At 37.7% G+C, this 11,173-nt stretch overlaps 1 protein-coding gene across 1 annotated transcript; it reads right to left on the bottom strand.

Annotated features, from left to right (window-relative positions):
* Nucleotides 1-2,961: 2,961 nt before the first annotated feature.
* Nucleotides 2,962-5,112, bottom strand: LOC136782998 (testis-specific gene A8 protein-like). The gene is made up of 4 exons (XM_066742782.1): nucleotides 4,519-5,112; nucleotides 3,446-3,913; nucleotides 3,248-3,373; nucleotides 2,962-3,180 (listed from the first exon to the last, which is right to left on the bottom strand). Exons 1-4 carry the CDS (start codon nucleotides 4,543-4,545, stop codon nucleotides 2,962-2,964), a joined length of 840 nt encoding a protein of 279 aa, XP_066598879.1. The 5' UTR covers nucleotides 4,546-5,112.
* Nucleotides 5,113-11,173: the final 6,061 nt, after the last annotated feature.

Below are 11,173 nucleotides of genomic sequence, written 5' to 3'. Positions count from 1 at the left end.
CAAAAATGAGCCTGTACGATCGAAACTCATAAAACATTACTTTTGTCTCTTCTCTCTTTCCCTCTCAGGCACACGACGCACGGTGAACGTGAATCTGCTACTAGACTAGCCTTTGAGGGGGGGAAAGAAGGGAGAGGCAAAAGCAATATTTATGATTTCGACTCGTACAGACACATTTTTCATGAGAAAAATCTGAAATTAATATAGCGTGTTCCTCATTAACCATATTTGCGACTAAAACAAGAAAGAAGACGCTCGGATTAATAGTTTAGCTATAAAAAATGTTTGAATGTTATTCATCGTTGGTTGAAGAAAGATAAACGAACTATTTGATGCCTCGCTGTGTTTCCTGGTAAAAATCGAAGAAATGTTCAAGAAAATAAGCATTTATTTTAAAGTAGATGTTATTTTCTCTATCTACGATCCTAAATTCATATATTTATCAATTTTGAGAGATCAGCTGATGATGGAAAGAGAGTAACGCGTGCCGTAGTACGTCTGTCCTTGTTCAATCGATACTATGCAACATTCAAACATTTTTCACAGCCAAATTATTAATCCGAACGACTTCTTTCCTGTTTTAGTCGAAAACATAGTAAATGAGGAAGATGCTGAATTAATTTCAGATTTTTCCCATCAAAAATGAGCCTGTACGACCGAAACTCATGAAACATTACTTTTGTCTCTTCTCTCTTTCCCTCCCAGGCACACGACGCACGGTGAACGTGAATCTGCTACTCGACTCGCTAGCGACGGGGAAAGAAGGAAGAGGCAAAAGCAATATTTATGATTTCGACTCGTACAGACACATTTTTCATGAGAAAAATCTGAAATTAATATAGCGTGTTCCTCATTAACCATATTTTCGACTAAAACAAGAAAGAAGTCGCTCGGATTAATAGTTTAGCTATAAAAAATGTTTGAATGTTATTCATCGTTGGTTGAAGAAAGATAAACGAACTATTTGATGCCTCGCTGTGATTTTTAGTAACAATTGAATAAATCTTCAAGAAAATAAGCATTTATTTTAAAGTAGATGTTATTTTCTACATCTACGATCTTAAATTCATATTTTCATCAATTTTGAGAGATCAGCTGCTGTTGGAAATGGAGTAACGCGTGCCGTAGTTCGTCTGTCCTTGTCCAATCGACACTTTGTAACATTCAAACATTTTTCACAGCCAAACTATTAATCCGACCAACTTTTTTCCTGTTTTAGTCGAAAATATAGTAAATGAGGAAGATGCTGAATTAATTTCAGATTTTTCCCATCAAAAATGAGCCTGTACGACCGAAACTCATGAAACATTACTTTTGTCTCTTCTCTCTTTCCCTCCCAGGCACACGACGCACGGTGAACGTGAATCTGCTACTAGACTAGCCTTTGAGGGGGGGAAAGAAGGGAGAGGCAAAAGCAATATTTATGATTTCGACTCGTACAGACACATTTTTCATGAGAAAAATCTGAAATTAATATAGCGTGTTCCTCATTAACCATATTTGCGACTAAAACAAGAAAGAAGACGCTCGGATTAATAGTTTAGCTATAAAAAATGTTTGAATGTTATTCATCGTTGGTTGAAGAAAGATAAACGAACTATTTGATGCCTCGCTGTGATTTTTAGTAACAATTGAATAAATCTTCAAGAAAATAAGCATTTATTTTAAAGTAGATGTTATTTTCTACATCTACGATCTTAAATTCATATTTTCATCAATTTTGAGAGATCAGCTGCTGTTGGAAAGAGAGTAACGCGTGCCGTAGTTCGTCTGTCCTTGTCCAATCGACACTTTGTAACATTCAAACATTTTTCACAGCCAAACTATTAATCCGACCAACTTTTTTCCTGTTTTAGTCGAAAATATAGTAAATGAGGAAGATGCTGAATTAATTTCAGATTTTTCCCATCAAAAATGAGCCTGTACGATCGAAACTCATAAAACATTACTTTTGTCTCTTCTCTCTTTCCCTCTCAGGCACACGACGCACGGTGAACGTGAATCTGCTACTAGACTAGCCTTTGAGGGGGGGAAAGAAGGGAGAGGCAAAAGCAATATTTATGATTTCGACTCGTACAGACACATTTTTCATGAGAAAAATCTGAAATTAATATAGCGTGTTCCTCATTAACCATATTTGCGACTAAAACAAGAAAGAAGACGCTCGGATTAATAGTTTAGCTATAAAAAATGTTTGAATGTTATTCATCGTTGGTTGAAGAAAGATAAACGAACTATTTGATGCCTCGCTGTGTTTCCTGGTAAAAATCGAAGAAATGTTCAAGAAAATAAGCATTTATTTTAAAGTAGATGTTATTTTCTCTATCTACGATCCTAAATTCATATATTTATCAATTTTGAGAGATCAGCTGATGATGGAAAGAGAGTAACGCGTGCCGTAGTACGTCTGTCCTTGTTCAATCGATACTATGCAACATTCAAACATTTTTCACAGCCAAACTATTAATCCGACCAACTTTTTTCCTGTTTTAGTCGAAAATATAGTAAATGAGGAAGATGCTGAATTAATTTCAGATTTTTCCCATCAAAAATGAGCCTGTACGACCGAAACTCATGAAACATTACTTTTGTCTCTTCTCTCTTTCCCTCCCAGGCACACGACGCACGGTGAACGTGAATCTGCTACTAGACTAGCCTTTGAGGGGGGGAAAGAAGGGAGAGGCAAAAGCAATATTTATGATTTCGACTCGTACAGACACATTTTTCATGAGAAAAATCTGAAATTAATATAGCGTGTTCCTCATTAACCATATTTGCGACTAAAACAAGAAAGAAGTCGCTCGGATTAATAGTTTAGCTGCAAAAAATGATTGAAGGTTACTCAGCGTTGATTGACGAAGGACAGACGGATCTCCTGCATGTTTTCCTTATTACCTGCAAAAGAAGCTTTGAAGGTTTTGAAATTAAGAGTCAATTAATTTAAAATATACAATGTTTTATTTATCTGTACATTTGATAATTAGGAATAAAGGGGTAATAGTTGCTAACGGGGGGGGGCATCCCATAAACTAAATTGGGGGGCTGCATGAATGTAGGGGGGGTGTTATAGCACATGGGGTAATGTGGCTGTTGCTGCTGCTGGTAGTGGTGGTGGTGGTGGACTGCCGTTGGCTGCGGTGGAGGCTGGACCTCCATGGATTGGAGTGAGAAGCTCCTCATCTGTAAATAGTCAGATCGTTAGAATATGTTTCAATAAATAATGAAATTGAGTGATTTTTTTACTTACAGCTACGTTGGAGGTTTTTTTGGCGCGGCGGCTCTTCTTTTCGGCTGCCCCAGCAGCGGCGGCGGCAGCGGCCAATCTTTTAGACCGCCCTTGGCGGTATTTTTGCCTCTTGAGGCGAGCTTTCTCCTGAAAATTGAAATTTTAATTTAAAAAAAGAATTAATTTAAATAAATATAACACAAAATGGTAGGTACTCACTTTTTCCTCCGGATTCTTAGTCCTGGATGGTCCAGGTGCAGCGGCGGCTTGTGGCAGAGGTGCAGCGGCGGCTTGTGGCGGAGGTGCAGCGGCGGCTTGTGGCGGAGGTGCAGCGGCGGCTTGTGGCGGAGGTGCAGCGGCGGCTTGTGGCGGAGGTGCAGCGGCGGCTTGTGGCGGAGGTGCAGCGGCGGCTTGTGACGGAGGTGCAGCGGCGGCTTGTGGCGGAGGTGTAGCGACGGCTTGTGGCGGAGGTGCAGCGGCGGCTTGTGGCGGAGGTGCAGCGGCGTCGGCGATGGCTTGTGGTGGTGGTGGAGGTGGCACCCATTGCACCCACCTGGTAGATGGCAGCGGAGGCGAGGCCTTTTTAGGCCCTCTCCGCGACCCAGTCGTGGCCGAAGTGGAATTCTTCGGCGATGGTAAGGGGGGAAACTCCTTACTTCTTGAGGGGGTCCTCGAGCGTCGCGTATTCTGAAAAAAAACAATATCATTTGTAGTAAATAACGACGATGGCAATAATATGTACAATCTTCGAAGAGTCGCTTTTGTGTTTCGAAGTTCGCTGTGAATGTAAACATTATGTTAGATATTGTTTACATTCACAGCGTAACTGAAACCACATTTGCGACTCTTTGAAGGTTGTACATATTATTGCCATTACATGGATATAAAATTTTAATAATTAATATAACTAAATCCGAAATCGGACGATGCTTTTTCTCGTACTGAATTGCTTGCTGAATTTAGAATGGTGACTGCTGATTGGATATTTGCATTATTATAACCAATCAGTAAACAACATTTTAATTCATCAAGTAATCCAGCACGAGAAAAAGTATGGTCTGATTTCGGCTTTGTGTAAAATATGTTCATTGTTTCATTCTGTCTTTTGTACAGCTTCTTATATCTATTCTTTGCATACTTATTACAAGTCTACAAAAATTAGATATAAGAAGTTGTAAAAAGGACAGAAATATATGAAACACTGAATATATTTTATAACACTTTTTTCTTATTTTCAGGTTTTTATTTACAGCTACTTCACTCGCGGAATAAGAATTATAAAGAACACTTACCATTTTCTTTGCACTTCCTTCCGACATTGATGATGGACTCGATTGCACACACGATCCTCTCACTGGTGTGATTCAAACGGAACTAATAATGCTCTTCACCGCAGGTGGGAGGGGGGGCGTTCATCGGTTACCCAATATTACCCATAATTCGCGATTTCCCTATAATGTCTACAGTGGTGACAACTTCAATTGTGTGTGGTATGCGTGCGTGACGTAGACGTGATTTAAAAGTCTTTCAGTGCAGTGTGCAGTTTTATTTAAAAAGTGATTTTGTGAGTGAATAATTCTATTTAGTGGTTCCTGGTTAGATTGGCGTAATAGGTGAGTAATTACTCCATTTTTTCTTTATGTTTTCATTTCTCTCTATCTTTTTCTCTCTTATTTTAATATATTTTTCCATGACAGTAGCTCTTCTGTCACCAGCTATTCCTCCTCCTCATTTCATACCTGCAATCTTTCATTATTTTCAGTGCCCTCTCATTCTTTTTCTCATTATAATACTCGCTCTCTCTCTCACTCACTCACCCTCCACCTGTCAAAAGGTGTCCTTTCCAACTTTTCGTGTACCCCATCTCTTTACTACGCAGCCAGTCTTGTATCAAATTCTAGGATGCTTACTATTTCTCCCTCTCTCTCCTTTGTAAGCCCTTCCCTTCTATTATCCATGTTCAACTATTACTATTATAACTGGACAAATATATAGCAAAATCTCTATTGTACATAAAGATTCTTCCATTATCCTTTTTTCAATCTTTATGTGCAATAGAGATTTTGCTATATATTTGTCCAGCTGCGGTAGTGACAAGTGAACATGGATAATAGAGGGGAAGGGCTTACAAAGGAGAGAGAGAAATGGTGAACAAGGTAGAATTTGACACAAGACTGGGTAGGTAGTACAGGGATGGGGCACAAGAATAGTTGGAAAGGAGACCTTTTGGCAGGTGGAGGGTGAGTGAGAGAGAGAGAGCGAGTATTTCAGTGAGTAAAAGAATGGAAGGTCACTGAAAAAAGTGAAACATTATAGGTATGAAATAAGGAGAAGGTATAGCTGGTGACGCAGGAAGGAAAGAAAGGAACAGGTGTAAGGAAACCTTCTTCCATCACCAGCTATTCCTCCTCCTCATTTCATACCTGCAATCTTTCATTATTTTCAGTGCCCTCTCATTCTTTTTCTCATTATAATACTCGCTCTCTCTCTCACTCACTCACCCTCCACCTGTCAAAAGGTGTCCTTTCCAACTTTTCGTGCACCCCATCTCTTTACTACGCAGCCAGTCTTGTATCAAATTCTAGGATGCTTACTATTTCTCCCTCTCTCTCCTTTGTAAGCCCTTCCCTTCTATTATCCATGTTCAACTATTACTATTATAACTGGACAAATATATAGCAAAATCTCTATTGTACATAAAGATTCTTCCATTATCCTTTTTTCAATCTTTATGTGCAATAGAGATTTTGCTATATATTTGTCCAGCTGCGGTAGTGACAAGTGAACATGGATAATAGAGGGGAAGGGCTTACAAAGGAGAGAGAGAAATGGTGAACAAGGTAGAATTTGACACAAGACTGGGTAGGTAGTACAGGGATGGGGCACAAGAATAGTTGGAAAGGAGACCTTTTGGCAGGTGGAGGGTGAGTGAGAGAGAGAGAGCGAGTATTTCAGTGAGTAAAAGAATGGAAGGTCACTGAAAAAAGTGAAACATTATAGGTATGAAATAAGGAGAAGGTATAGCTGGTGACGCAGGAAGGAAAGAAAGGAACAGGTGTAAGGAAACCTTCTTCCATCACCAGCTATTCCTCCTCCTCATTTCATACCTGCAATCTTTCATTATTTTCAGTGCCCTCTCATTCTTTTTCTCATTATAATACTCGCTCTCTCTCTCACTCACTCACCCTCCACCTGTCAAAAGGTGTCCTTTCCAACTTTTCGTGTACCCCATCTCTTTACTACGCAGCCAGTCTTGTATCAAATTCTAGGATGCTTACTATTTCTCCCTCTCTCTCCTTTGTAAGCCCTTCCCTTCTATTATCCATGTTCAACTATTACTATTATAACTGGACAAATATATAGCAAAATCTCTATTGTACATAAAGATTCTTCCATTATCCTTTTTTCAATCTTTATGTGCAATAGAGATTTTGCTATATATTTGTCCAGCTGCGGTAGTGACAAGTGAACATGGATAATAGAGGGGAAGGGCTTACAAAGGAGAGAGAGAAATGGTGAACAAGGTAGAATTTGACACAAGACTGGGTAGGTAGTACAGGGATGGGGCACAAGAATAGTTGGAAAGGAGACCTTTTGGCAGGTGGAGGGTGAGTGAGAGAGAGAGAGCGAGTATTTCAGTGAGTAAAAGAATGGAAGGTCACTGAAAAAAGTGAAACATTATAGGTATGAAATAAGGAGAAGGTATAGCTGGTGACGCAGGAAGGAAAGAAAGGAACAGGTGTAAGGAAACCTTCTTCCATCACCAGCTATTCCTCCTCCTCATTTCATACCTGCAATCTTTCATTATTTTCAGTGCCCTCTCATTCTTTTTCTCATTATAATACTCGCTCTCTCTCTCACTCACTCACCCTCCACCTGTCAAAAGGTGTCCTTTCCAACTTTTCGTGTACCCCATCTCTTTACTACGCAGCCAGTCTTGTATCAAATTCTAGGATGCTTACTATTTCTCCCTCTCTCTCCTTTGTAAGCCCTTCCCTTCTATTATCCATGTTCAACTATTACTATTATAACTGGACAAATATATAGCAAAATCTCTATTGTACATAAAGATTCTTCCATTATCCTTTTTTCAATCTTTATGTGCAATAGAGATTTTGCTATATATTTGTCCAGCTGCGGTAGTGACAAGTGAACATGGATAATAGAGGGGAAGGGCTTACAAAGGAGAGAGAGAAATGGTGAACAAGGTAGAATTTGACACAAGACTGGGTAGGTAGTACAGGGATGGGGCACAAGAATAGTTGGAAAGGAGACCTTTTGACAGGTGGAGGGTGAGTGAGAGAGAGAGAGCGAGTATTTCAGTGAGGAAAAGAATGGAAGGTCACTGAAAATAATGAAACATTGCAGGTATGAAATGGGCATTAGGTCAAGGTTTTTATGCAGAAAGATTCCCTTAGACTTGTTTCTGTCCTTCTTGAATCAACTCTGTGTAACATTTAAACATTTTTCACAGGCATACTATAAGTCAGAGGGATGTCATTCTTGTTTTACTTGACAGTATGGAAAATGAGGAACATGTTAAAATTTTTTCAGATTTTTTCTCGACTAGCCTGTGGGAGGGGAAAGAAGGGAGTGCAGAACAGCGTTTTATGATTTCGACTCGTGCAGCCTTTTTTTTGTTTGGAAAAATCTGAAAATAATTTAGCGTATTCCTTATGTAATATACTTTCAGGTATAGCAAGAGAGAAATCGCTGGGATCAATAGTTTGGCTTTGACAAATCATTAAAAGTTACACAGTGTTGATTGAAGAAGGATGAACATAATGCTTCATGTTTCGCTCTTTTTCCAGCTCAAAAATTCAAAAATAATTACGAATATAAAGATGTACTGGAAAGTAGATGTTATTTCCTACATTTACGCTAAAAAAATCATGTATTTATCAATTTTCATAAATCAGCTGTTGTCGGAAAAAGAGTGACGCGTGCCGTAGTTCGTCTGTACTTGTTCAATCAACTATCTGTTACATTCTATCAATTTTCACAGTCAAACTATTAATCCTAGCGACTTCTTTCTTGTTTTACCTGAAAGTAAAATAAATGAGGAACATGCAACAATTTTTTCATATTTTTCCTACTGAAAATGAGCATGTACGACCGATAAAAATAACACACTGCTTTCATTTCTTCTCTCTTTCCCTCCCAGGCAGGCGACGCACGGTGAGCGTGATTCTGCTTCACGACTAGCCTGTGGGAAGGGGAAAGAAGGGATTGCAGAGCAGCGTTTTATGTTTTCGTCTCGTACAGGCACATTATTGATTGGAAATATCTGAAATTAATTTGGCGTGTTCCTCATTTACCATATTTTCGACTAAAATGAAAATGAAGTCGCTGGAATTAATAGTTTGGCTGTGAAAAATGTTTGAATGTAACAGAGAGTTAATTGAAGAAGGACAGAGGTACAACGGCACGCATCACTCTCTTCCCAACAACAGCTGATCTGTAAAAATTGATTAATACATGATTTTTTGAGCGTAAATGTAGGAAATAATCTCTACTTTCTAGTACATCTTCATATTCTTCATTATTTTTGAATTTTTTAGCAGGAAATAGAGCGAAACACGAAGCCTTACGTTCGTCCTTCTCCAATGAAACACTGTGTAACTTTTATTCATTTTTGACAGCCAAATTTTTGATCCCAGCGTTTCTCTTGCTATACCTGAAAGTATATTACATGAGGAATACGCTAAATTATTTTCTGATTTTTCCAAACAAAAAAAAGGCTGCACGAGTCGAAATCATAAAACGCTGTTCTGCACTCCCTTCTTTCCCCTCCCACAGGCTAGTCGAGAAGCAGATACACGTCTGTCGTGCGTCAATTGCGTGGGAGGGAATGAGAGAAAAGATAAAAGCAGTGTGTTATGTTATGGGTCGTACAATCTCATGTTTAGTTTGAAAAATCTGAAAAAATTTTAAATGACGCTGAAGTTGGCAGCGACTTTCCAGCAGCAAGTTTCGCTAGCGAGACGCTCTGAACTTGCGCGACACCCGGTATACGCTGCTCTTATTAAAATAAATAATAAATGTTTTTACATGCACTGCCAAATAGCTATCATGCGCAATTGTTCTTAAGGCAACATAATTTATTCTTAAAACATTAATTGTGTAAATTAATCATTAAAAACAGTTTATACAGGAAATTCATTTTCCGACTCTTTTAAATCATAATTAAGTAAGAAAGAAATTTTTTTAATTTTTTAAAATGATTCCTCCTTATAGAAAATTTGACGCTGAATCTAATGGTATGCCGTTTTTTAGGGAACGCGGTCTCCTTAATAATTTTTTTTACATAGAAAGATCGTCAAACGCTTAAAATAGGCTACAGTGCAGTACATCTTTTTCGGACTAATATCTGATAGCAGGAAATTTTTTTAATTTTTTTAAATGACTCCTCCTTATAGAAAATTTAACGCTGAATCTAATGGTATGCCGTTTTTTAGGGAACGCGGTCACCTTAATAATTTTTTTTACATAGAAAGATCGTCAAACGCTTATGTTGCACACAATTGTAAACAGTGTGTCTGTGCGTGTATCTCAGCGATATATATTTACTTTGTTTATTACGGTAAATCAGGTTAAGCTGCAAGATTGACAGTATTAACCTTAAACAAATTTGAACCTAATTATGAAATAAATAAATGAAAAAACACACACACACATGATTAGGCTGTTCTTATTTAAATTTGATGAGGTTATACTCATTAAAAGGATTTTTAATTACATGAAGGAATCAACAGATTAGATAAGTATAACAATGAATTTTATGATATAAAATGTAATATATGTTCTGGTACTTTGTGTGATTTTATTGCAGATTAAATAGTGATGTGTTTATTATCTGACTGCTAAGGGTTGAGCTGTGTGGAGTGAGAGATTAAAATATAATATACACCGTGTCTCTTGATTGCTGAGGATGAAACTACGTGGATTGAGTTACTGAGGATAGAGCTGACTGGATGAAGTAAGATTAATATTTATATATTTTTAACACTGCCAAGGAGAAGTTACTGTCAACATTTATGTGCATCGGTGATTATCAAGAGCATATTAATTGCAAGAAATTGTTAAAATATTTGAAAACCATATGCTAAACTTCCAGGTATTGAAATTATTAACAAAATTCATTTTTAGTTGTTTCTTCTCTTTAAATTGATGTGGGTTTCAACTGTCCGATAGGTTATACCTTTGTCAAGAATTAGCAGCATAAATGTGACATTAATTGTTGCTAAAAGGAAATGTGGTATGCAAAACGACAATGTCAGCTTTAATTATATGCTTGAATGTAGTTTTTTTAAAGGTTTGCGAATTGCTTGTCCAGTCATGCCCATGTATCACCTCAAGCAGCTGATGGAGTTACTGAAGTTTCGCAAAGTCAGATGTTGGTAAAAAGTCAAATGTTGATTAACAAATGGAATGATTCATGTTTCTTGAAAATATTATTTTCTTTGAAGAATTGAGATTTTTAAATGATGAATTTGATTTTAGGTTTACTCAGGTGTTATCATTTAGTATTTTACAGTCACTGTGCAAGTATATTATAGCCAATAGTAATACTTGTGTTTTGACTTAAATACATTTGGTACAATTGAATTAAAAATCCAAGGAGGAAGGTTCGCACACATACTGACTATTGGAGTTGAATCAACAATTGGGCTTTTTACTCCTGCATTCTGGTACTAGAAACAGGCAAAGATGAAAGCATTGAAAGATTGGCAAAGTAAGAATAAGCCAATATTCAGAAAAACGTCATCCATTGCTCAGCCACAATTGAAGGATGAGACTCATTGGATGAAATTCTGTAAAATTGAGTTGATAACTGTTGATTGTTTTCCTCTGTTACATATGCTAGTATTCTAGGCCAAAGGCAGTATACTGGTCATTGGTATGGATGGAAAAATGCAAGTTTATTCTCAATTGAAACTCATTCCA

Source organism: Prorops nasuta, unplaced genomic scaffold (assembly GCF_024137725.1).
Source record: "Prorops nasuta isolate Cenicafe-Biocafe unplaced genomic scaffold, Cenicafe_Pnas_1.2 PNAS00031, whole genome shotgun sequence".
In the NCBI taxonomy this organism is placed as follows: domain Eukaryota; kingdom Metazoa; phylum Arthropoda; class Insecta; order Hymenoptera; family Bethylidae; genus Prorops; species Prorops nasuta.
The sequence above is the reverse complement of the archived record's forward strand: the minus strand, read 5'-3'. Positions and strand labels throughout refer to the sequence as shown.

Excerpts from the sequence above, each read along its gene's own strand:
- LOC136782998 (XM_066742782.1), bottom strand. The coding sequence starts at position 4,545 with ATGTCGGAAGGAAGTGCAAAGAAAATG. Across the intron at positions 3,914-4,518 it reads AAGGAAGTGCAAAGAAAATG|AATACGCGACGCTCGAGGAC; the intron begins GTAAGTGTTCTT and ends GTTTTTTTTCAG. Across the intron at positions 3,374-3,445 it reads CTAAGAATCCGGAGGAAAAA|GAGAAAGCTCGCCTCAAGAG; the intron begins GTGAGTACCTAC and ends TTCAATTTTCAG.